Raw genomic sequence first — 26,498 nt, 5'->3', positions numbered from 1 at the left:
CTAAAAGAGGACAAGTATCACAGTCTGCCGTGTGCTGTGGCTTGCAAAAGTATCCGTTCCTCTTGATTTGTTTTTTTTTTTCAGCTTCGCTTATTACAACCACATACTCCTTTATGAGTAACAGGGCCCGCCTCTGTGTTGAGCCCCGTTTACTTTGATACCCCACAATCCAGTGCAACAAGCTGCCTTCAGAAAGCATCTCCTCTGTAAATGGAGTCTACGTGTGTGTGTGATTAAATCTTAGCATAAATGCAACTGTTCATCCAAGGTGAACAGACTAGAGAGCTTCAGTGAAAAACCAGCATCACGAAGACAAGTAACACAGCAGACAGGTGGCGCTATCTTTGGACTTTCTTCCTCCTATATTTCTCACAATTTGAAGGCAGTTTACCAAACTATATGGGAGTAAATTGTATGTGCATGACAAAATTATATATAGCTTGGAATGACACTGTATTGCTTTCCATAATAATATTTTTTGTTAGTACTGACTGTCATAACTTTTGTAATTGGAGTTTTATTTAATGCAATATGGGCGAATGCCTCAGATAAGTCCTTTGAGCTTTCTGGCTGTCGCGCTGCAAAGTGGTCATTATTTCTGCTTTTCACGTATTATTGTGCCGAAATAAACTAAACACCACGCTGTTGAGGTGCTTTTCTTCATGGGCAGCTCTAGACAGAGGTCGTCAGGGGCCAGTGCCCCATGCACAGCTGGTTATGGCCCCTGTACTAAAGGCAATACTAAATCAATCTTTCCATGAAAAATATTGGCCCCCTTGGTAAATTTGTTCTAGAACCGCCACTGCTTTTCTTTAGCAGGGTTGAGCAAACTGGACCTAGTTAATGGGAAGATGGACAATGCCGAATAAAGCGCCATCCTGGAAGATAATCTTAGAAACTTTCAAGAGACAGGAGACTGTGGAAGATGTTTAGCTTCCAGCAGGACAGCGTTCTTAAAAACTCAACAGGAGATACGGCGAGATGGTTTTAGATCAAAGCACATCCGCGTTAGAATGACACAGCCCAGTTTAGACCAAAAACCCCAACTGAGAATCTGTGGTTAGGCTTGAAAACTGCAATTCACGAGGCTCTTTATCCAGTCTGAGCAACGTTTCAAAAAGTAATGGGGGAGATGTTAGTCCTTCTACGTGCGAAGCTGGTGAACACATAACCAGCCTCAATTGTAGTGCTGCAAAGATTTGACTTGGAGGGTGTGTGTGCGTGCGTGGAGGGAGGGGATGTTGGTATCCAAAACAGAATCAAAAGGCATCTCTCCACAGGGCGATGGGGGTTGTGTTTCCAAATTACCAGCACTCATATCACTCAAGTCAAGATGTTCGGCCAGAGGGAGGCGCAGTGCCTTTATTACAAATAGGCAAGTTGGACGGACTAACCGCTGGTTTAACGCTGGAGTGCGAGAGAGGGGGGGATACCCGCAACTAAGCGCAGACAGATCACAGTCTTGCTGTGTGGTTTGTTTCACTAACTTTACAGCTGAGGGAAGGTGCGACTTGTTTATGGCTCGTCACACTGTGTGACATAATTTACGGCGCCCGCATAGTCTTTCTGCAAGGTTCCCGTTGGAGTGGCATCCCCCCCTCACCACCATCACTGCGCGCGTCTCCTTTCTCGGCGCTGTAAACTGATTATCGGCTGAAGCGCGCACAGGCAGCAGCAGCAGCAGCCCGGCTGTGACACCCGTCCTCCTACAGCTACAGAGTGTGTGCTCAGGCTGGGTGGCTGCTGCTCGGGCACCATGGAGCAAAAATCCCCCAAAGCCGGAGGCTCCGGCAGGGGCCAGGAGTCCCTGTCCTACCAGCGGAGGATGTGGAAGAATTTCCAGGAGAAAACCAAGCCGTGGCTCAGTCCGAAAATGGGCTCGGAGCGCCGCGGAGCCGGAGGTGGAGCGGAGGGTACCAAGAAGGAGTCCGGCTTGTGGATGTTCAAGAGGAAAAGGAAACAGCTGGACCGCGTGTTTTCGTCGTCGCAGCCGAACTTGTGCTGCTCCACTCCGGCGCCTTTTGAAGGAGACAAGCGTGCCGCCGGTGGAGGCGACGCGACCTCGGACACGACCTCCGATGGCCAGACTCTGGGGACGGCTTCTGGGGCCACGGGCAGCAAGCCGGAGCTGACGGCCCACGGCAGCCCCAAACTTGCCGTGTCCCAGCTGATGACGTGCCAGCAGAAGAGCTTCTCGCTCGGCTCGCCGTGCTTCGAGAAGCTGGTGGTGGATCCGGCGGCGGAGCTGCGGGAGGAAGAGCAGCTGCGTAAAAACGCAAGCGATTCTGTGAGTACAGCACGGCGCAGTAACACGGTCATGTAAGAGGTCATACATCTCAGACAAAAAAGCCCCGGCGAGCTTGGCTGGACCTAATTTGGCTGGATGTTCAGTAAGTTTGACGGCGATGGTGATGATGTTGCAGCAGCTTCTTCCCTGACTGTCATGTGATGCGCTCATCGATTCTTCCCCCCCCCCCACACACACTTCATTCTGGCGTGTATCATGTTGGATAAGCCAGTGAGCTACAGCCAGTTTCAGCCTAGTCCCCTGCTGAAACTCTACCTCCTGCTGCCTCCATTAGGTTCTGTTTTATCCCGCCAGGGATCATTTTACCCATCACCATCCATCCGGGGTCAATTATTTCTAAACTGACAGCATCTTGTAGCTTTCTGGCTCCTCGTCCTTCAGTATAGTGGGCTGTCCCCTTGTGTCACAGCATGTGTCACAGTATTTTTGGCTTAGGAAAGAAACAGAGTGCTCACTCACAGACCATTAGCTTCTCCTACCCTTAGACATCAATGGATGCCAAGTGTGTCCCCACAGCCCCAAAGTATTCATACCTCTTGAACTTCTCCCCCCCTTTTCGACAAACTTGTGCTGTCTTTTAAAGCCCAACATAAGGAGTGGCAGAGCGGAAGGAAAACTATACACGGTTTTCCACATTCTTTGCAAGTAAAAGTCACAAAAGTGTGGTGTGCATTTGCACTTAGCCCCTTCCTTTGCTCTGATACCCTTAAATAAAATCCAGTGCAAGCAACTTCCTTCAGGAATCACCTTATTTAGTAAATGCAAATTGTGTGTAATTTACTCGCTTAATAATCTATATATTTAGTCACAGCCCAACAGCCTCAGAGGATGGTGGAGAAAGCAAGCATGACTGAGGAACATAGGAGACATACCAGGGATAATGTTGTAGAGCATGGGGTCTTCAACTTTTTCAGTGTGGGACCCCCTTGTCTGATGGAGAACCTTTAAAAAATAATAGGTTTAGGTAATTTAGGGGGGTTGGTGGGTTGGAATTTAATCTTACGACCCCCTTAGAGTACTTCCATGACCCCCCTAGGGGTTGTAGAGGTTCAAGGCAGGGTTTGCCGATAAAACATTCTCCCACACCTTGAACATATTGCAGAGTGCTGTTTAAGAGTGTTGCACAACTGCGAACTTACCAAGACACAACTGTCCCTCTAAACCAGAGAAGCAGCCAAGGTCGCCATGGTAACTCCAAAGAAGCTGCGGGATCCTCAAAACCAGGAAGGATATTTTTTCTACAGGAGAACTAGTTGTGCCCTTCCCAAATCTGGCCTTTACGGTGGAGTGGCAATGAGAAAGGCACCGTTTAATAAAAATGTTGACAGAACAAACATGTGAAGAAGAAGGCCCTCTGATCAGATGAGACCAATATAATAACGTTCAGCCTACAAGCAAAATCCTATGTGTGGCATATTTAGAATAATTTAGCACATCACCCTTGCTTTTGAACTTAGTTTTGCTTGGCACTCTAATTCAGGCTGGAAAATACAGACTAGCATGAAAAGACGAGAGAGATGACTGTAGCAGGTCATCCGATCTACACTCTCCTTCTATGATTCTTAACAGGTGCGTAATGGCGGAAAATGAGTGGAAACAAATGAGTGCGTTCTGTTTAAGTGGCAGCAGTTATGGCAAAGCTTTTCATTTAGCCACTGAGCTTCAGCACTTGCCTCTGATAGTCGTTCTGTCGAAAAGTAATTTGAAATATAAGTACTCTTTACCTCGCTCCTCAGTTGAAGAGGAATAAGAAGGCAAGTATTACTGGCATCATTACAATTGATCTGCTTTTTTTTTTTTGCACTTTACAGTTACATAACAAGCACAGATCTGGCGAAACCTGTGGAAGTTTCAGCACTCAGGAGATGAGAGGCAGTGTAAAGCTGATGCTTTGTTGCTTTGGGTTTTCATTGGGAGACAAAATCACAGAGACATGTAACGAGTAAGGGAATTAAATACACTAGATCACTGTCCTTGGACAGCTAATGTAGGTAAACAGCCTAGTGAATGTGCAGATGTCTTAATGCGCGTTCTGTCCGCTTGAAATATGCAAGCGGACATAATGGGCATGCACAGGAAAGTACAACTTTGTACATTCATGCTGCTGCATGCAGATGATACGATGCCAGACCCAGATTTAAACAAATTAAAGGGGGGGGGGGACTCCATTGTTTCAGGGGGAACACCTTTTCAATAACATGTTATATGCTTCACGCAGAACAGTGGCTCTGTGACCACTCCTATAGTGCGGAGAATAATTTTTATCTTAATAAAATCCCCAAAATAGAACAACAACGCAAACAAACCAAAAAAACAACAAAAACAGCGTAGTCAGACTGGCAGATCTCCACCCAATTGGGATTCTTTTGAACACATTGAGCTGGAAAAAATTGCTTATGGAAGGGTTGTAAAAAATTTGGGAAGCATTTCACAACATCCGGCAGCTCTTTAAAACGAATGAAAATACTAAATATATCAAAATAGTTGTCACTGTGTGGCAGAAGACTCAATACTTCCACATTTTAATAAAATGCCATGTCCTTGCACTCATTTTATTAGTTCATTTATTTTTGAAATGTGTAGGATCTGTCGAACCTTCACCAATGACTACTAATCTGCTTAATCAAGTGTCACTATGAAGTTGTATTGGTCAATGGTATAAATGAGTTCTACTGATCAACTTAAAAATGCTTCCTGGCTGTGTGTGAAATAGAAATGTTAGATTGTTGGGAGATAATTGATAAAAGCAATTTCCACTTGATATAATGTGATTGCTAAAATGAACCTGTGTGTGATTTGGTTGCCTGATTGCCCATTTGTGGGGAGCCTGTATGTGCAGTTGTGCACTAATGACGTGCTCTCTATTATGTGTTTAATGGTTTTTTGCTTTTAACATGAGTCCAAGAGAGGTTGTGATTTGGGCTGTTTTTTTTTGTTGTTGTTTGTTTAGTTGGGCAGTTTTTTACGTTGTGTTTGGGCTGGAAACTGTCAGTCAGATCTGGCAACACTGACTGAAGTGACGATGCGTCCATTTAATTAACTAACATAAACAGACACACTGATAAACATGAGCACTGATGTCAGGCTGAACACGACTGAAGTAAATAAAAATCATACTAGATGAGGTACTGGAACTACAGCAGCTAGGCAGCACAAGGATAAGAACGAAGCACATCTGCCTACAAGTTATCCAGGTTTCTTCCATTTGGCTGCTCGGTTCTGCTCCAGCATGAATGTTTTCTCCAGTTTTGACTTCAGTGCTCATATTTCCAACAAAAATTAATGCCGCTGCTCTCTGCTCGCCCTCGTGCTGTCCGTTGTCACTTCTTGTATTTGGAAATAAGTCTGAATATCCACGCTGCACTACCGACGGTGAGCTGCAGGCTACAAATGTATGACTCGGTGACCCGCCCCTCTCTAGCTGTAATTGACTAGCATGTTGCCTTCAGTCGTCGATTTAATTGGTTGAGTTGTATGATCGACAAATCAAAGATAGAAACAATAGAAAGTGGGCCACTCTGGGCATTAAAAAAGCCCCCCCAAAACCCAAATCCAGCTTCCAGTTCAGGGCAGGCACTGCTAGCTCTGCGGGCTCTGCGGGCGGGCATGGCCCCCCAATGCCCACCTGTACCGCTGGGACTGTACGACGCCCTTGTTTGAAAGTATTTCTTCGTAGCTCCTTCTTATAAAAGCGAGTGGATATACAGCACCTTGCAAAATAGTCCAAGTTCTCCATCTCTGTCTTTCTATTTTGATTTTTTACTCAATTGTTTTTAAGCATATTTTATGGTTTCCAGGCACGACAGATTGAAATTGGTGCTTGAGTGGAATGATTGTCATGATTCAACGTGGGGAAAGCCTTGATAATGGGATGAGCAGTGTTGGTTTTCCTCCACGCATTCTGCTTGTAAATTAAAAAAAGTTTAACTTGGTTCTCATCGATCTTCCACGTCTTTCCTGTGTCCCCTAAACGGCTTACAGCAAAGTGTAAACAGGAATTTATGGTGGTTTTCTTACATTAATGGCTTTGTTTTTGCCGTGTTTAAACAAAGGACACAGGTGGATTGTATTAGCTGAATTTACTGACTTCTGAAGGCAATAGGTTGAACTGTTTTTATATATTTTTTTTATTTAGGGTTATCAGAGTAAGTGAAGGTGAATACAGATGCCACTGATTTATTTACAGGTATGTACTACTTTTTGTAGGTCTAGTAGATAAAACCCCAATTTAGTCTTATGAAGTTTGCAGTTTTGATGGGATCAAATGTTAAAAAATGTGAGGGGTGTGTGTGACCTCCTCTGCAGGGCACTGTAATCTCATAAATAAAACAGAAAACATTAAACGTAAGCAAAAAGCTGCTTCAATGTTTAACTTTAAAAGAGAGTTATGATAACGCTTGGGTGCCAAGCTCTGGAAGCAATTTAATAATTGAATCAATGCAGGAAAAAAAGCAGAACATTCTACTTTTGGGATTTACATTGCAAAGTGTATTTATTATGTGTGCGCAGGCAGCGGCAAAGCATTTACAGGAAAGTGAACAGCCCGAAAAAGAAAGAGCTCTTTTTCCTAACAGAAAAATCCACCCCCCTTTAACCCACCTTAATTTGCATGTCAGTAAACGATAAAGGCCATATGATAATATTGTGGTTTTCTTTAACTTTGGTGGATATTATTTTGAGTATTTCATTACATTTGTTAGGGTTTTGTTGCTAGGTTTTCTGCTTTTGTTGACAAGTTTCGTTTTGGACAGAGTTAGTCACAAGGAGCTAATCTCAGTGTCTCTGTACAGTAACCTGCTTTGCTCTTCCCTGCCGTTATAGGATATAATAACACCAGTTTGACAGATAATGATTCAGTAGGACAAGTTTCTGAAAATAAGTCTGAAAGAGCATTAACTATAGCAGAATACTAACATCTACTACTATTACTAAATTGAGGCACTGTATTATTATGGCTCTGTGATAATTAAATTAAACTTGTAAATAACTCAAAAGGTTGTGCAGAATGGTCCAGAAGGATAGATGCTCTCTACATTGGATCTGTTGACTGCTAGATCAAGGCTGATAACTGACTGGATAGGATCCATCCATCCATCCATCCATCCATCCATCCATCCATCCATCCATCCATCCATCCATCCATCCATCCATCCATCCATCCATCCATCCATGTGCCTATCTCCAGCCGTCATTGGGCTTCTGTTTATAATAAGGCTCGCAGCTGCTGTGCTATTTGCTGAGCAAATGTCCTAAACAGCACCAGAACAGAAAAAAGATTGGGATTCAGCTGTAGATGATGCGAGCAGCATTATAGCGTTAGCTGGTGTGACAATGCGAGTTGCTATTAACCCACATCTTTCTCTCTTTCACTTTCTTTTCCATCAGCATTATTTCCCTGCCACTTTTTATGAGCTTTAGCATCTGCACCACTAAACTCTGGGCATCAAGCGCAACGAGAGTCAATCCATCTGGCAAGATACATTATTGGCAACAAGAGGGTGAATGCGTGCTACTAAAATTGCATGCAAGCAGTCCTTTGTAGTTGCAATAATGCCCAGATTGTCCTCACAAATATTATGAAGATTGCAATGTATTGTATTGTGCAGGTCTAGGGCAGCGCTGACTTTTTACCAACTGGGGTATATTCCCAGTCATGCTGAGAGAAGAAGCTCGTCTGACTCAGCCTTTCATATTATCATGTTTGTTGGAAGCAATGGTACATTGTAGTGTGGGTGCAATTTTGACAAAATTACTCAAGTAGCTTGTAGGAACAAACATGTGGGCTTTTTGTTTTCATGACAAACAGTATGGACAAGCCATGTCACCAACTGGCCTCATTATCCTAGTGCTGGAATAATTGACTTACTATTGATTTATTAGTGAGCCAAGTTTACGTCAAATATGTGGAAATGAATTGTTTACCTTGTGCTTTTACAATAATGTAACACAGTGTCATCTCCCCATATGATATTGCGCATCACAGCCTGACAAAAACAAAGTTGTATGAAACTGATCACGGTTCACCGCTCTTCGTATCTGTCTCTGTCTGCACCCAGAAAAGTCTGCTCCATCTCAAGTTTCTGTACCAGACTTCCCCAGTTGGATGATAAAAACCTGGAAAAATCTCCCTCTACATTTTAAGCTGTCATAAGACGGAGAACTCTTCCACTGGTTCTCAGTCATGTCACCCCGACTCCATTTACTTTTTTTCTGCACAGCTCATTTTCAGTCTTTTAAAATATTTATCACTTCAGCCTAGAAAGTAGGTTTTTATGTCAGAGAGACAACAAGGCTCGCCGCTAAATATATCCGATGTAAAACACATCTGATTGGTGTTTCTTTTCATACAATCTGAAGTTCTTTGAATCACGTCTGAATATATTCCACTCTCCACAGCTATGGCATTATTTTAATGCCATGATTCAGTATGTACCTTCAGTGCCAAAATATTTTTTTTTTTTACTAAAACACGTCCCATCGTATTACTTACTTCAGCTTGCCCAGTTGAAGAAGATAATTGATAAATTAATTAAAACAATTTATCTGATTTTGGTTGCTCAATGGGCTATACTCAGATGTTTGCAGGGGATATCTGTCTGACTAGCTCTCCTTTTTTGTGTGGTAAATGACCATGGATTAGTTGACAGTCCAAAGGTGAATGATTGCTTGAAAAAGTTAATGTTTGAAAACCTTTCAATATTTCTATTACACCACTCTCAAAGCCTTTCTAATAAAATGCCAGAGAAAGCTTTGGAGAGAGCCTGCCCTTCCCTTCCATGTTTTCAGTGCCCTGCTCCTTTAGGAACTTCTTACTGTATTTTTAGTCATTCTATCAGATTACTTGAACATCAGTTTAGAAATAATTTGTAGTAGAAGTTAAAAATCTGATGAAAGGTCAATCACACCGGCAGTGTGCAGTTTGCAGTGTCTAAAATGCTTTCACAGCAAACTGAGTAGATCCTTTTTTCAGTTCCTGCTTCACCGATAAATAAAACAACAACAACCAACAAAACAGTCCAAAGAATGCAGGTTTTCCTTCCATCTATCACCCCTTAATGTAATTGCCTACACACATGCATTGTTTCCCCAATCTGTTTCAACCTTCCGTTCCTCTAATTGCATCGTTTGCTTGTTTGATAATGATTCTTGGCCCCTTTAAGAACTTTAGGAGAACATCTAAAAGACCCTGTCAGAGGAAAGGTCTGTGGTATAGTCCAATATACAAACTGTGCACTCTGCCAGTATGTGGCCCTCGAGCTTTGTTCTCTGCTGTCTAAACTGCTTTCATCACACAATGCCTTGAATGATCTCAAGCACATGTAAGAGCAGGGTGTTACAGACAAAAAGTGCAAAAATAAACACAGAATATTACTGGAAGAAAATGCCAACTTGGTTGTTTTAGTGGCCACATTAAACAGAAGTAACAAATGTAATTGGTGACGAGCTGAGAAAACCGATTGGTTTTCAGTTGGATCAGTCTTGACAGGTTACAATCAAAGTCCCAATCTTTTTCTGGTCAGTAAATGCAACACTCTTTACTAAGGTACAAAGTGTTTCAGTATTAATGAGGTTTTTAAAATAAAGTCCGAGGAAGCCAAGAGATGTCAGAAGGTATTTAAAATGAAACTCTATATTCTAAACATGATGAGACATGTCTGCGGTTCTTTCGGGCTCAGAGAGAGCAAGGGAGCACCAGACTTTCTGCTGATAACAGGAAGCTTGAAGAGAGCGGAGCACAAATGCTTTTCCAACTTTTAATCTGTGTCTGTTGTGGAACGTAGTAAGATTTTTTTATTTGCAGGTCAGAGTTCTACAAAAGCCAGAGATTGGGAATTGGAAACATAATTCTTTTTTTTTTTTTTTTTTGGTGTGTTGGTAGACGTCAGACCTGCTCATATATTAATTCACTTATGTATGAACACGGTAACATCCTATAAATATCTGTGTAATAACAGACAGAACCAAGTGTGATTATAAATAAGAGAAATGAGAAAACAAGTAGATAAATCTGCCTTACTTGATCAAAAGACGAAGCCTGGTAGTTTACAGCCTTGCATTTAATGGTATGTTCCCACCTGGAATACTCATAGGAGACTCATGGGTCAGACCCATAAACATTTAACGAGCATTTGCAGAGATTCATGACACAGGAACACATGTAAAACATCCAAAACGACACCAGTTTGACATATGTTGCATACCTGGAAAGTTTTGACCCAAAAAGAACAGTGGCGCATTACGCAGACATGCTCTTTGTGCATGTTTCTCTTTCTTTCTCTTACTTTTATTGCCACAAACATTATTAGCCGAACAATTATGAGCATTCATAGACACACTGGATGGGAAAGATGAAGGGGAGGATAAAAACAGACAACGGTAATGTCTCCCACTAAAGCTATGGTTACTGTTTACAGTTGAAACAACACACAGAGAGTAAAGGCTGAAAGATGTTTTTCCTGCTCCTCATGCTAATCAGACAAAGTTGATTTGCAACTCAATGTTGGCCTCACTTCCTCGATGGTGAGTGAATACCATAATGTATGCAAATGAGCTTCCCTGCAGTCGTAAAAGTAGTGGCTGTAAACAAACATTATAGTAGAAGCTTCCCGAAAGGTTGCTCCATCACAAATGTTGGCATTGCCCGTAGAAATCAATTCTGTATTCTTTGCTGAGGAATTGGACATTTGGAATATTTTAAATATCCCAACATTTCAGCCTGCCTTCCCGGTGCTTATTGTATTTAATGCATTGTGTATTCCCAGTCCTTATAATAAATGGCCAAATTAAATATTGATGGGCCCCGTTGTGACAGAGCACTCAAGAATTTTAAATGAGCTGTTTTACTTTCATTTGATCACATGCCAAGTTACAGATTTCAAGGAGGGCTGTTGTTTTAGGTTGGAGCTGATGAACGGCATCTGATGCAAAGTCGCGGCTCGAGACTGATTCGAAAAAGTGGGGGAAAAAAGAACAAATGTTGAACAAAAAGTGCCTTTTTTCATTGTTTGATCTTGCTAGTTGTTCTGCATAATGGTTGCAGTTTGCAGATGAACGTCCGCGGTTTAAAGAAAGAAGTCAGTGGATAGCTTTTATATCCCAGAAGAGTGTCTTTTTGTGTCCGTGTGGTTTCCAGTGGAGTCACTGTAATAACCTGAAAGGCTACTTTATTGATTCAGAGAGAGAGAGAGACTCAGAACGAGAGTAGTTGATAAAGGAGTAAGAAATATTTTCATTGAGCTCTCATTCCGTTAAAAATGCACCTGCTCTCTGTAAGATGGCACAACACATGGTGAGTCTCAACACAGAGCTGTTATGAATCTTACTTCATTAATCTGTCTGACTTTACTTGACCTCACTTTAAACCCTGACTTTTTAAACACGTGATAATTAGGCAAATAGGCTGTACCCGTGACAGCTGGTGGTTTTTACCAGCGGCGGAAAAGAACATTTGTTATCATGACTGAGCCGAGCTAAATATACCTCACAGGAAGAGAAGGTATTTATTTGTTTTGGGGTTGGTTTTTTCCAAGTAGCCCATGCTGCAGGTCTGAATCTGATCTGTTTGAGGATAATAGTGACAGAGGAGGACAGAGGGAGAAAGACTGCTCGCCTGTGCTGCTGCACAGGAACACTTTTAGGATTGGGGCTGAAGCTTTGCCTTCTTCCCTGGCAAACATTTCCGTACATTTTGTAGATTTCTTTTTAATGAGATCTGTATTGTTTATCTATTTTTTGTCTTTTTGAAATATCCATGATTTTAAAAATAACAAAAAAAAAAAAAAAAAAAAAAAACCTGCTTGGGTTATTTTGCAAGTCCAGTCCTGGTTGGTTGGTTCCTATTTTTATTTTTTGATGTTTTTAGATTTAAGTATAGGTTAAAAATTATGAATAAAAAAATATAAAAAAAACAATATAGCAAACTTTTATTTGCAAGTATTTGGATTTGGAAAGGCAAATTAATATTCACTGTATTGCACTGCATAAATGTATGCCTCCCCATGATGATTGTTCTAGTCCATGTTAATATGGGGCATAGCACACTTGCGCTAAACTATTTAGTAGCTAAAAGGTGGAGAACTAAAGTCATTAACACAATCTACTGACTTAAATATTGCTATACTACGTCATTTCACCATTTTATCATTTCTTATGTCATGCTGTGTAATAGGTTTAGTGAAGCTGAGTCAAGTTGGAGTGTTTTCATTCTAAAAGTCTGAGTTGCACAGACATATTGGAAGTACTCAGAGTGGATTTAAAGTGGATTTTAGGTGACTATTGCCTTATCTCTCTCTTAGGGATCTCAAGATGGTTATTCGTTACCTCTCGTTTGGACTATTGTAACTCTTTACATGTTGGACTAGATCAATCATCCCTGCAGCATCTGCAAATGGTTTAGAATGATGCTGCTCGTCTTATAACCGGTACAAAGAAATATGAACACATAACCCTAATTGTTACATTTATTAATTGGCTACCTGTCCATCATGTCCTTGATTTTCAAATTTCACTGTTCACTTTTAAAGTTTCTCCTTTATGTTCTAAGATCAAAGTTAAAACGCAGAAGCGAGCGAGCATTCTCTGTGGCCTCCCTACCTATTTTTCAATGAATTGCATAATAGGTTGTTCGGTTACGAGGGGAAGAATGTTTATACAGTTTGCCGAGACAGAGATGGGAAAGATGTTTAGCAGGTTAGGATGATTAAGGATCGAGACAGAAATGTAAAATGTCGGGTGCAACAAGTGTCATAGGAAGATGAAAGGAGTATTTTGAAGGCATTGAAAAGGATGATGAGTGGAAGGGCAGTTGGTCCTGATCATATACCTGTGGAGGCATGAACGTGTCTAGGAGAGAGAACACTAGAGTTTTTGACTTGGCTGTTCAATGCAATCTTAGAGAGCGGGAAGAGGCCTGAGGAATGGAGAAGTGTGCTAGTACCACTATTTAAGAAAAAGGAAGATTTGCAGAGTTGTGGGGATTACAGAGAAATAAAGTTGATGCATACAATGAAGTTATGGGAAAGAGTTTTTGAAGCTAGACTGATGTTAGAAGAAAGCATTTGTGAGCAGTATTATGGTTTCATGCCAAGAGAAAGTACTACAGAAGCATTATTTGCTTTGAGGATGTTAATGGCTAATTACAGAGAGGGGGTTTGAGGGCTGGAGTAGCAAATAGGTAAGTTAGAGGGGTTCAAAACATGTATGAAAGCTGTAAGAGAGTTGTGAGGTGTGCTGTAGGTGTGGCAGAGGAGTTCAAGCTGAAACTAGGACTGCATCAAGGGTCATCTCTGAACTCCTTCTTGTTTGCTGTGGTGATAGACAGGGTGACAGATGAGGATCGGCAGGAATCTCGGTTGTCGCTGATGTTTGCAGAGAACATTTGCGATCAGGGCTGTCAGGATTCCTCAAATGTTTGGAGGACCTCGATTCATAAAATTCATCGGAGCAAAATATTCTGCTTCGAAGCTTCGTTCCATTGTTTATTTTCAGTCATTACACTGTGTTCCGTCCAGGTGGCTAACGCTAATGATAGCCTAGCCTGCTAATGCATGGATGCCAAGCGTGGATGTCCGCTATGACGACTGAAAGCAACGGGCAAAAAGCAATGAAGAAAAAGAGATCTTTAGTTTTAAAGGCGTAGGCACACTTTAAATTTACCAGAAAATATCTTGTGCAGTAAGCTTCCTGGTATTGACTGCGTTTCTAGCTGCTGAAGATTAGAGCTTCTACTCGATGCTCAGCCCCCTCCTTTCCTCTCTCTCTCTCACCAGGACTCCTGCTGATTGGCCAACATGGCCATGCAGCCAATCACGTTAATTTGTGCAACAAAAAACGTTTTTAACTTGAACACTTAAGTTTTATCTGATATATCTTATTATCTATTAATAATTGCATAGTTTTGGTTCTACCCTGTTCTGCTGTACAGCTTAACTTTAAATGTATTTTTTCCTATTTATTAACCTTGTGTGTAAGTCTGGCGTCTAGGCCTACCTGATTTTGCCACTGTCACACGCAAATTTCCCCATTATGGGACAGTAAAGGTATTTCTACTCTATTAAACATAGGTAACAATAGTTTGATAAAAAACAGTATTTATTTTGCCTGAATTTAAATTAGCTGTTTACCTTTTTGATGAATGTACAATTATTTTATTGTCTATTTGTGGACTAAAAAAACTAAGAGTTTAACTTAATCTTGAAGTACACTAGAAGGGTTCTGTTTTCTATGATTAGAATTATGCTTTTTAACCTAAAAACAAATATACAATGCTATATGTAAGTGCAACGTTATGCATTTTTTGTGTGTGACCATTTTCACTACTGAGGCCGCTGCATTGTATTGATGTTAAGTCAACCAGAAATGGCTGAGCGTTTAACATTTTGATCCCAGAAGTTTTTAGCTACAGATTTATCCTTGTTATTCAAAAAAGAATTGAATTATTTGCTAATTTGCATTTTTCCTTTTTTTCTATTATTCATAAAATAAGTTTATGTAATTATGTGAAAAATCTGCAAGTGGAAATTAGTTGAAGAAGCGTGTCCTAGCAGGTTGGAACGGGTGGAGAAAAGTGTCAGGTGTGTTTTGTGACAAAAGCGTGTCAGCAAGAATGAAAGGTAAGGAGAAGAAGACGAGAAGAAGACAAGATGTCTGATTTGGCGACAGTGGCACTGAGGAACAGACAGGATGCTGAGCTGGAGGTAGCAGAGATGAAGATATTGAGGTTCTCTTTGGGAGAGACGAGGACGAATAGGATCAGGAGTGAGTACGTCAGGATAAAGTTCATGTTAAACGTATTGCACATAAAGCCAGAGAGGCCAAACTGAGATGGTTTGGACATATACAGAGGAGGGATAGTGAGTATATTGGTAGAACGATGCTGAGGCAGGGCCTTCCATATTTATGAATGGAGTAAAAGAGAACATGAAAGTAGTTTATGCGAGAGAAGAAGAATCAGAAGTAAGACTTAAATGGAGACATATAACTGAAAGGGTAAAGCCTAAAGGAGACTTGCATTCATCTTCAGTTATTTATGATACCCTATAAAATGGAAATCAATTCAAAATGGGAATGAGCTATGATGGCAGTTTACCTTTTTCTTTAAATAATTCTTGTTTGTTCACACTTCCTATTTCTAAAGATATAGTATTGGAACTTTTCCTAATAAATGTCTATAACTAAAAATGCCAGCATGTAAAAGAGTCACCAACACAGTGCCCACGAGCCTGTACTAAGAATAGCACAACCTACCGGTGGACTGCATCTAAAATTACATTTTATTTTGTTGCTCTTCCTTTTTAATCACACTTGCACTTATATAGATTTAATAGTGACTATGTCCTAAAAAAGCATGAAAAATATGTTCATTTTACATAAAGTTAGGGTGAATTCTGACTCCTCTTGTTCAAAGGTCAGTCCTGGTTGCCCTTCATATGGCACAGTACCAATGAAGTAATGTTCTGTTTAAAAAAGGTTAGTGATCCCTCATCTATTCTAACAAAAAGGGTAGTAATGTTAACCCAAAGTTACACTCAGACTAACTCAACAGTTTGTGTGTGCCACTTACAGCATAATGAAAGTCCTCCCTTTTTCTATCATTTTAAAGTTGACCCAAAGATTAGAAAATTCTATACATTTACAAGATAAATTACACCTAACTTAGTCTCAGGTGTTAGTCTAAGCCTGAAACTCATCAGTGCCCATGAGTTGTTTTGTGGGGGTGTTTTGAAATCCTGATGTTATTTAACTTAGACTTAGACAACTTTATTTGTCATTTTGTATGTACAGAGTGCATACAGAACGAAATTTCGTTGCATACAGCTTGTGAATTACAGTATAAACACTAGCTGCACACTTTGGCATATGATAATTGCTTTAGCAAAGTGTTATAAAACAACAGATGGCAAATATTTTTACATGCCCTGCAGGATGATGGTTCTCTACTTGTGTGTAGGGGTCAACTACTGGTCTGTTTGGCATGCATAGTAAAAGAATCTGAACCTCGTATATTGTACTCCCCATTGAAAAACCATTGTTTTTGTAACTGTAGGTGTTCTCACTGGCACTGTAGATCGCAATGCACCTTGGAAGAGACTTAGTGACACCTGCTGGTAAAAATACGATTGGACGTCCAAGAGAGCTCATACCGCCATGCAGGAAGCACTTTGATACATACATAGAGAAGCTTTCAGCTGGCTATAGGTTCTTTCCAGTGTGTCCTTACCGAGATGATTAATGATTTTATCTTGGCTTTACAACAAGTAATTTCCTGATCTGCCAACAGTTACAGTGCTTTAGGTTCAATGTAACAGACTTTGCCGTGCCTTCCCACTGCTGTGCATTTAATGCAAAATGTATCTCTAGTCCTTCCTGTAAATGATCAAAGTAAATATTAATGGGTCCTGTCGTGACAGAGCACTCAAGACTGATTTAGAATATGGGACAAAACAAAGTAATAAAGAATATTTCTATTGAAACCTCTTTTGTTTTGATTTGATGTTATCGATTGTTGTTCTGAAAATGGTTGCAGTTTGCCTATCGGAGTCCTCTGTTTTTAAAAAATCACATGTGCGATAGCTTTCATTTCTCAGAAGAACATACAAGGGAAACACTTTTTTAAGCGTTGTTGTAGTTTCTTTTATTGAAACAGGTGATTTTATATTGAGGAAATCTATAAGGGTTATATTTCTAGCATAGCCTTCTGCCAGCTTTAGAAGTACAGTATAGTTGCCTTTATAAAACTCAAGGATTGACATTTTCCGAAGTGTTGAGAAGCTTCAGATGTTTTCAGATAAATGTGATCTCAGGCTTTACTGTATTTTCCTCTGATAAATGAATATTAATGTAGGCGTCTAAAGGCTTTGATCATCATCGCTGCCTTGAATGTTTGGCAAGTGAGAACAGCCCTCATGTGTAATATTTCTAATTTGCTTTTGAAAAACATTAGCACTGCACCAACTGTTTTCTAGCAGGGAGTAGGAGGTAAATAGTATGAAGGTTTGGTTAGATAACAGCACATTTTATTGGTGCTTGGAAGGACTGGCCGGTCTTGCGTAAAAGCCCATCCTGGGTGAGCCCCTCCTTCTGTGTCCCCTCACATAACCAAACATGTACCCACACCACTGACGAAGGCCACTCTGAAAAACAGAACCTTACGTTTAGTTACTTCACCAGACTACACATATAACTTTTCAAGCTTTTTTTTTCAATATAAGGTAGTTCTAATACCAAGAAAGCCTTGAAAATATAGATTTTTTAAAATTTGTTTTCAGAAGTAGATCAAGGTATCATGAATCTTAAAATTAGTTAAAATCCATTTCTGGTCAGTGTAGTATGAACCAGATCAGGTCTGACCAGTCTACATAAAATTTCAAATTTAAGACTATCAAATTCAATCAAAACACCAAACTAATTTAGACATAATGAATAATCTGATTAATAATAATAATAAAACGTTTAATAATTGAGTCAGCTTCAGGGTTTATTGCTGTTTTCCTGCTGTACCTACACCGTGCGCCTTATTAACGGTGTTTTCCCTAAACATCAACCTAAGCAATAGGAAACATTTTCAGTATGCAACTCACAATTTCTGTATTATTTTGATGTGCGCTTCCCTAGTCTGCTAGCCATGTCGCCCATATGAATAACTGACAGTCTTTGGAAGGTGACCAAAATAAACAAACCACTTCTGTGATTAATTTCACCTCAGACCTGCTCATATATTAATTTACTCTAATGCTCTCTGAAGCACTGACCAATAAGTTTGCTGGAGACTGCTCATTATTTATTGAGTAGCGGTAGTTGGAGGCTCTACGTGGAGCAGGACGGTGAGAGAAGAGAGTAATCCTTGTGGAGCTGAGGGTCAGTCCTCCTCTTCAAGTAGCTCCCACTTGCTTGTTTCAGAAGGATTGAAAAGTTCTGTGAGATATGTTGTAATTTTCTTCATGGTGCCCGTTTGTCCAGATTTTTTGCCTGTCGTCATTTGTCTCTCTGCTGCATACGGACCCATTGATCTTTGCTGAACATTTTTCTGATGTTCATGCCTTTTGTTTCCTTGCATTTCCTGCTTGTCCAGCCACTCCTTCCACTGAGCTTTCATCAGCAGATCGTCTTGTGCGTTTGCTTTATCCCCAACGCTTTCCTCCTTACCGACTGTGAACATCTGGACAGGAGTTTTGGGGCCTTTTTTCTCCTCTGATTTCTTCGTCAGCTTGCAGCCGTCTAAGACAGCCGGGTCACCTGATGGAAAAATCGGCCCACGTTGGACCTGTTGTGACGCACCGTGGTCCTCACCGGGTAGATGCTTGATTTCTGCATCTCTGATGTCTCTGTTCACTGAATCGCATTCACGGGACATGCTTGAAAATATCCTGGGGCCTTGATCTGGTTTTGGTGGCATGCGGTTTGGATAGGGCATCTCATAAGACCCTGTGTCTGAGTGGTTAGAGTTTAACTCTTCTTTGCTCAGTGATTCTTCTTTTCCTTCTTTATCTTTAAGCTGCCTTGTTTCCATCTCCCCTGTATCAGATGCTGAGTAAGGTTCGGGGGTATCTCTCGTTTGCGTCACCAAAGCTTCTCCCAGATGCTCCCTAAGCTCGGCTGCCATCTGCACTCTCATCTCGAGATGCATGTGAAGAATTTCTTCACGCAGCTCCGAGATCTGCTTCTCCACCTGTTTATTCACCATTCTGTTGATCCATACGATACAGAATCTCCTGCCACTTGCTCCAGGCTTTCTCCCTCTAACCAATCAGAAAAAAAAAGAGAATTCACTGGTTATACAGACATGCAACTGAAAAAATGTACACAGGCTTTTTTTTTTTGGTGAATATTTACAGTGTTGTGAAAAAGTATTTGATTCCTTCTGGATTTCTTTTGTTTGTTTGTGTGTGTAACAAACTTGTAAAAACAAAAGAACATCAAACAAATTGAAATATTAGTCAAAGATAACACAAGTAAACATAAAATGCAGTTTTTAAATGAAGGTTTTTATTATTTTGGCCCATCCATCTTTGCAGAATTGTTGTACTTCAGCCACATTGGAGGGTATTCCAGCATACGGCCTTTTTAAGTTCACACCACAGCATCTTAATAGGGTTTAGGTCAGGGCTGATGTAGCATGCATAAACATATGGACCGTTATCTCGGGGCAGAATGGACACATGGATATCCCTGGAGCCAGGCTAACAGGGACACGTATCCCAAAGACGACATGGGAGGAATTGACCAATCCTGCAGGAGCAGGTCCTTGCTGATCCGTATAAGCTGATGTAACCGAGAGTCCCAAAGCTTTAGAAATGGCTTTGTAATCTGTTTCCAGACTGTAGATCTCAATTAGTTTCATCATTTGTTCCCGAAATTCTTCGGATCCCGGCATGATGTCTAACTTTTGAGGATCTTTTGGTGTTCTTCACTTTGTCAGGCAGGTCCTACTGAAGTGATTTGCTAATTGAGAACAGGCGTGGCAGTAATCAGGCCTGGGTGTGGCTAGAGCAGCGCCGTTTTGCGCCGCCTCAGGTGAGACACACGGACAAGACAAAGTTAAAAAAAAAACTCTCTGAGAATCACCTTTCTCTAGCCTCACCCAGTTAGAAACCCGTCCCCAGTCTTTGCAGCAGCATTTTCTTTTCTTTGACATAGTTTCCTTAATGTTTTGTATGCATCGAAATCCTTTTCATTTTCTTTTACGAGCATCCTAACGAACAGCTGTTCACGAGGAGGAACGCTGCTGCATATTTTGATTGGCAGCCGATGCAGCTCTCATTGATGATCACTCTTCCTTCTTTATTTCAGAAAAGCACCTCTCAAATATTTTTTAACTTCCCAATGCGACCCGGTCAAATACGGGACATTGTTTCAGTTCGCGGGACACCAGCAGCGAAAAATGCGGAACAGTCCCACACAAATCGGGACGTCTGATCACCCCATATAAATGATGTAGATATTACCCACAATGTGGGTAGTAAACATAAACTGATGCAAATTTTAAAGCAATCACTTCTTCACATCCTTACCTCTGGCCTTTTTACGCTTCTCCTCTTCCTCTCTTCTTTTTTTGTGACATTGTGACCCTGAAATGTTTTGCCTCTTCTGGCAGTACTAGTGACACAGAGTTACAGGAGACCGTGGGGAACGGGAGGCAGGATGGCGTAACAGAATGGGAAATTTACAAGTGTAAACTGATTGGCCTCATGGGTATTTATCTAGGTTATGTTTACAGACTCCTCAGGAATTTTAGAACATGAGTCTGTCATAGAATGGTGCAAACGCTTTTGCGCACAGCGCCATGTAGGTTTGGATTGTTTTTCTCCCTTAATGATAAATCATCTCCCCCTGAAATGTTTGTGATGTTTGTTTGTTTATGTTATGGCGATTGTACTGAAACAACAATTTCCCTCTGGGATTATTAAAGTATTTATGATTCTGATTCTGAAAAACCTTTGTTTAAAAACGGCTTTTTGTGTATACTTGTGCCGTCTGTGACTAATATTTAAATTAGTTTGATGTTCTGAAACACTTAAGTGTGACAAATATGCAAAAACAAGAGAAAGCAAAATCAGGAAGTGGGCAAACACCTTTTTACACCGCTGTTTATACATTCTGTGAAAAACCTTTCAGTTAGAGTCAAAACAAAAAACGAGGTAAAAATATAGTATTTCTAAGGAAAATTCTGTACCTTAAGCGTGAGACATTGTAGCGTATCTTTCCTCTAGATTTTGCCATCAGGTAATCTTCTTGTCTCTAGTCCTGTGTAAAAAGTCAGATTAGTTTTCATGCATGAAAGCTAGAATATTTCAAGACAACAACACCCAACATTGAGATATTCCCTTATTTTGACTGGTAATAAAATATAAGTAAGGAATGTATTGTCAAGGCCCTACTTGCCCTTCACCATTTATCAGCTCAATTGCTACTTATACAGAATTTTTTTTATTTATTAAGCATGGGTACTCACCCCTGTAAGCTAGAAAGCTGAATTTCTCCCTCTCTTTTGTAGCTTTACTTTTGGCTGAAACTTTACGTTTTGTATACGTTTAAAATGAGTAAATATTGAATGTCAGATGTTCTACAGAACTTGGTTGCCATGGAGTGGTGCATTTCTATCTTGAATCACAACATTCGCTATATCTGTTCTTTAAAAAAACATTATTTCTTAGCTGGCTGATTAACCATTTTACACTGGAGTCTAGAATGGACCCTGTACTACCTAAAGTTGTGCGGTCTATTGAATGGAGCTCTACTGACTGGAGATCCAGTGACTTCATTGTTATGTTCAAGAAAGTGGCCTGAGATTGTTTGGTTTTGGGACAGTTTGCATTATCCTGCTGGAAGCAAGCGTCTGAAGCTGGGTGCACTGTAGTCATAAAGGCCGTAGGCTCTGGCTTTTGAAATGCTGCTCAGTTGGCTCTCAGGGGCCCAAATTGTGCCAACAAAATATCCATCACACAATTCTAATAAATAATAACAACAATACATTTAATTTCTAATGCACTTTTAATCCAGAAGATCTCAAAGTGCAACAGAGTTAAAATAAGTTAAAAACAAGGTAAAGTAAAGATACTCAATTAAAAAGAATAAGATGAGGTTAAAAATCAGGTTGTGATTAACATTCATAGGCCTTTCTGGATAAAAAAAAAAGTTTTCAGGCCTGTTTTAAAAGAGACAAGGCTCTGAATGGCCCTCAGCTGGGTAGGGAGGCTGTTCCAGAGACGTGGTGCGGCCGAGCAGAAGGCTGATCTTCCGTGGTAGAGAGCCTGGTACTGGGGACTTGAAGGAGCAGGATGTTTGTGGATCTGAGGGTGCGGGAGGTATGTACAGTAGGTACATGTCCATGGATCCATTTATGGGTGAGTAGCAGAATTTTATAGTTGATCCGGGATGAGACAGGAAGTCATTGCAGTGACTGAAGGATGGGGGTGATGTAATTGTGTTTACGGGCTCTCATCAGGACCGTGGCAAGTGCTGTTTTGAATGCATTGCGGCTTCTGAATGGTTTTGCCAGATATCCCGACAAAGAGCCCGTTACAGTAGTCCAGCCTTGAGGAAATGAAGGCATGGCCGACTTGTTCTGCTGCTGGGAGAGCGATAGAGTGGAGAAGGAGTTTTGAAATATTGTGAATATGATGGAATGAGGTTTTGCACATATGTCTTATGTCGTTGCTGAAGGTCAGGTGGGGCTTAAAATTGAACTCCCAGGTTTGTTGCTGAAGCGGCGTGAGGAGTGAGTTGTCCGCTGAAGGTAAGTTTGGATATGGGTGAGGAGTGAACCTGATGAGGGGTACAAATGAGTAATTCTTCTGTTTTATTGCTTTTCAGCTGGAGTGAGTTACCACTCATCAATGCCTTGATTTCCTCAAGTTAAGAGGTAAGGGATGATAGGCGGTTTGGGGAGGTTTTGATATATAGTTGTGCGTCATCAGCAAAACAGTGAAAGGAGAGTCCGTGTTTGCTGATGACTTGACCAAGGGGAAGCATATAGATGGTTAAAAGGATGGGGGCAAGGACGCCACAGGTGACATGGACTCACATCCTCCGAGCGAGACATGTTCAGTCTTATCTGAAAGGTAGGACTTAAACCACTGCAAGGCAAGGCAAGGCAAGGCAAATTTATTTATATAGCACAATTCAGTACAAAGACAATGCAAAGTGTCTGCAGTATGTGGTCTGTCAGTTGAACGATGTTATAGAGACGCTGGAGGAGGATGGTGTGGTCCACGGTGTCAAAAGCTGCTGTCAGATCCAGGAGGATGAGGAGTGATGGTGACCCTGAGTCTGCGGTCATCAGAAGGTCGTTTGTCACCCTGAGCAGAGCTGTCTCTGTGCTGTGGGCTGAACGAAAGCCTGGCTAAAAAATTGTAAACAGGTTATGTGTGAGGTAGTCCTGAAGCTGTACGGCAACTGTTTTCTCAAGTACCTTGGATAGAAAGGGGAAGTTTGCGAGGCTGTGCGGGTCCAGGGAGAGTTTCTTCAGGTGGGGACAAATGACAGCAGCTTTGAGGGCAGGTGGAATGTGGGCGGTTTGAAGTGAAAAGTTTACACTGATGATTGGCCTGAGGATGGAGATGTATGATTTAAGCAGAGTAGGAAGGGGTCTAAGCAGCAGGTGGAGGGCTTCATTCATGATTTTCTCAATGTAATGCTGCAGAACCTCAGAGAAACAAGGGCATAGACTCTCCACAAGGTTGGTTGGAGCAAGGGGAGTGGGAGAGGAGGAGCTGGGCAACATAGCGGATGTTGTTGACTTTAGATCTAAAGAAGTCGATGAAGCTATTGCATCACTCAACTGTAGCTTCAGCCGGTGAGGGTGTTTGTGGCTTCAGGAGGTGATCTATTGTGGAGAACAGCTTCTTGGAATTTCCAGTGTTTCTATTAATGAAGTTGGAGTAAAATGTCGACCGTGCAACCTTTAGGTCCAGGCAATAGACAGTTTGATGTTCACGGAAGGCCAGTTTGTGGACAGCGAGGGAAGTGTGTCTGAGTTAGTGGACGTTCCAGTGCGAGGCCAGCTGTTTTAATTTTCCGTAGCTCCAGTGTCTACCAGGGAGCAGAGCGTGTCTTAGCAGGAGCACAAGAGTTGAGAACACTGCTCAGAAAAGTGTCGTAGTGCTCCACTAGCTCATCCACTGAAACAATCTGTGCAAATCTTCATAAGTCAGAAAATGGATAGAAGGAAATAGCTACTCACCTAAACTTACAGAACAACAACAATGTCTAAAAACTCTAAAAGCTGTGTTGAACAAGGCTAGATAAGAACATACGTTTCCCATGTCATTATGTACAACGTATTAGATGATAATGGAGGTAAAAAGTGTCTAAAATCAACCACTTGAAAAGTCCAGCACTTTTTGCAGTGTAAGTTGGTCCACTTTATTTACTTGAAGACCTTTATGCATTTTTGTTCTTGAAGACTTTTACGCATCTTTACCAGGGGGGCAATGAATGTGGAGGGTGCCTATATATTGTCATATTTGGGGTGAGGTTGGTGGTTGGACCCAAACGCAGAGAAACCAAGGCAAGGAGCAGTTATGAGAGAATTTAATGAACAAAATTCAAAAACTTACAAAAACACTTGAGAACCCAGGAGCAAAAACCAAAACGTAAACCTGGGGTGGAACATGAGGCAAGGTGGCAGGCTGCAGCAGTGGGCACAGGAGTAGCAACAGGAGGTAGTGCAGCTGAAACAGGTGAAGCAGTGCGGAGCAGAGCAGAACAGAGAAACCAGCAGTGAGTGGAGAAACGAGAGGAGCTTCAATACTGTGAGGAGAGGAACAGGAACAAAGGCAGGGGAAGTTTGGTAAATTAAGCACAGGTGTGGAGAAGGAGCTGGGAGAGAAACTGAGGAGAGAGAGTGGCAAGAGAGAGCCACAGGCAGAATGTAACTAACCAAACACATACAAAACCCCAGAACTGTGTAAACCATGACACATATTGCACAACCTCAGGCTTATTTCCATTCCTCATCATAGACCATCATACCGTTCGGCCTGCAGGAATCTCCAGCAGGTGGTTGCAGCGATTCACTCGTGATTATGACCACCGACCGTAAGCCCACCTGTCACACCCCAGACTTACTTGAAATTCCACATCGTTACTTTGCAGCCTGTGACTTGTATTTGAGCTTTGTTTAAATACTTGCTACTCACTTGTCTTGCTGCCTCACACCCAGAACTCATTATACATATTTCCATTGTCTGTTGAGAGAAAGGATAGCAGAGAGGTTGAGGAGGGCTACTGACTTGGGATATCAGACATAAAGTTGTTTACATATAAAGACAGGCTCTGAAAGCAAGACATGTTCATTAACTAAATCTATTAAATCTTCTGTTCTGAAAGTGGTTTGTGTGCTTATGGGCTGTTCAGGCTGAGATACTGGACATAGGGGGACAAGACAAAAATACACATGGCATGCATGCTAACAGCAGTATACTCAGATCGCTTGTTTAGTCTGTCGCTGGGCACCAACTGTTGTGTTTGCTGTGCTGCTTTGAGAGAGACCGGATTGTTTGTACATCATGGAGGTGAGTTTCATATATATTTCATCATTCTCTAAGTTATTTATGTTTTTCTCTCTTGCTCTTAGTTCAATTCAACTGAATTCAAAACAAACATTTGGCTAAATATTTTAAAGGGTAGTTAAAGACTATAGAACATCTCTCCCAGGTGCTTTTGTCATACAGCTTTTCATAACACCACACATCGACCAGTATCTGAAATTTGCTCATAATTTAAAAGCTTATCTAGAATTTACGGATACTATTGCAAATTCTAGAGATCATTTCGTACTGTGGCTCTCAAAGGTATAACCACCCCTAAAATGACCTCTGCAGCTGACCTGGTCGCAGAAGTGTGTGTACCCTTAAATTTTAAAAACATACCTTTTGTCTTCTTTGGTAGTCTACTTACGACCACATAATGATTTCCGGATCTACTTTGCGAAGTTTTTCTAGATCTATCAAAAGTGGGAAGATCTCTAGTCTACAACCCTCTTCGGATGATCTCACCAAATTTCTGTCAGCTCTCGTTCTGGACTCAGCCATTCCAAAAACCTTTAGTTGTTCTATTGTTCTATTAAATGTTCGTGTAGGCTTTGATAAAAAAAAATCATCTGTTATATTGTGTGAGGTGATCCTGAACCAAAATGTAGACAGGAGTTCAGAAGTCCTCACGGTGAGCAGGATATTTTTAATAAAAAAAGAAGATAACTTAGAAAGATGATCTGGGTACAGAGGACAGATGAGGAATTAGAGACCATAAGGAGGACGAGAATAATGGAGGATCTGACAAATGTGAAGAGAAGACCGGGTGGCATATGCAGGGGGAAAGAAGAGAGACGAGCATGGAGAGCAGGTGAAGGCAATCTGGAGATTATGGGTGACAGGTGAGAGCAATGAAGGCGAGGGAGCAAAGGGAGAGGGAGAATAATGACATGGTAGAAAGGGAGGAAACACAGGAAGAAATCTAACAGCAACTAATACCAAAATATTCAGAAAGAATAGAAACCACTAACTAAATCCACAATGTACAACTAGACACACTAAAAGACAAATAACCAAAGAAGACATGATCTAAAAATTACAACAAAATCAAAATGCAAACTCCTAAGGATCATGACATCTTCATCCTCACAGGTGTGAATGCAAAAACAGTAAATGCTAAAATGAAAACATCATCTGCTTTAGGCAAAGCATTATTTTAC

At 41.1% G+C, this 26,498-nt stretch overlaps 2 protein-coding genes across 7 annotated transcripts in view; one reads left to right on the top strand and one right to left on the bottom strand.

Moving 5' to 3' along the window:
* Positions 1–1,423: 1,423 nt before the first annotated feature.
* The window catches only part of mctp1a (multiple C2 domains, transmembrane 1a), a 179,922-nt gene continuing 154,847 nt past the window's right edge, over positions 1,424–26,498 (top strand). For 2 of the 6 annotated variants that reach the window (XM_036144424.1, XM_036144423.1), the window contains exon 1: positions 1,427–2,287. In XM_036144424.1, coding sequence (XP_036000317.1) covers positions 1,757–2,287 — 531 coding nt within the window. In that variant the 5' untranslated portion in view covers positions 1,427–1,756. Of the gene's footprint in view, positions 2,288–25,253; positions 25,321–26,498 lie in introns of those variants that run through there. The other 4 variants (XM_036144427.1, XM_036144425.1, XM_036144426.1 and 1 more) reach the window with 4 other exon arrangements.
* LOC105926788 lies at positions 18,059–21,330 on the bottom strand. The gene is made up of 3 exons (XM_021316938.2): positions 21,258–21,330; positions 20,979–21,049; positions 18,059–19,044 (listed from the first exon to the last, which is right to left on the bottom strand). The coding sequence occupies exons 2-3, from the start codon at positions 21,023–21,025 to the stop codon at positions 18,165–18,167; spliced, it is 927 nt and encodes a 308-aa protein (XP_021172613.2). The 5' UTR covers positions 21,026–21,049; positions 21,258–21,330; the 3' UTR covers positions 18,059–18,164.

This window comes from Fundulus heteroclitus, chromosome 12, assembly GCF_011125445.2.
Source record: "Fundulus heteroclitus isolate FHET01 chromosome 12, MU-UCD_Fhet_4.1, whole genome shotgun sequence".
NCBI classification, from domain to species: Eukaryota; Metazoa; Chordata; class Actinopteri; order Cyprinodontiformes; family Fundulidae; genus Fundulus; species Fundulus heteroclitus.
This window is presented reverse-complemented; position numbering and strand designations above follow the sequence as displayed.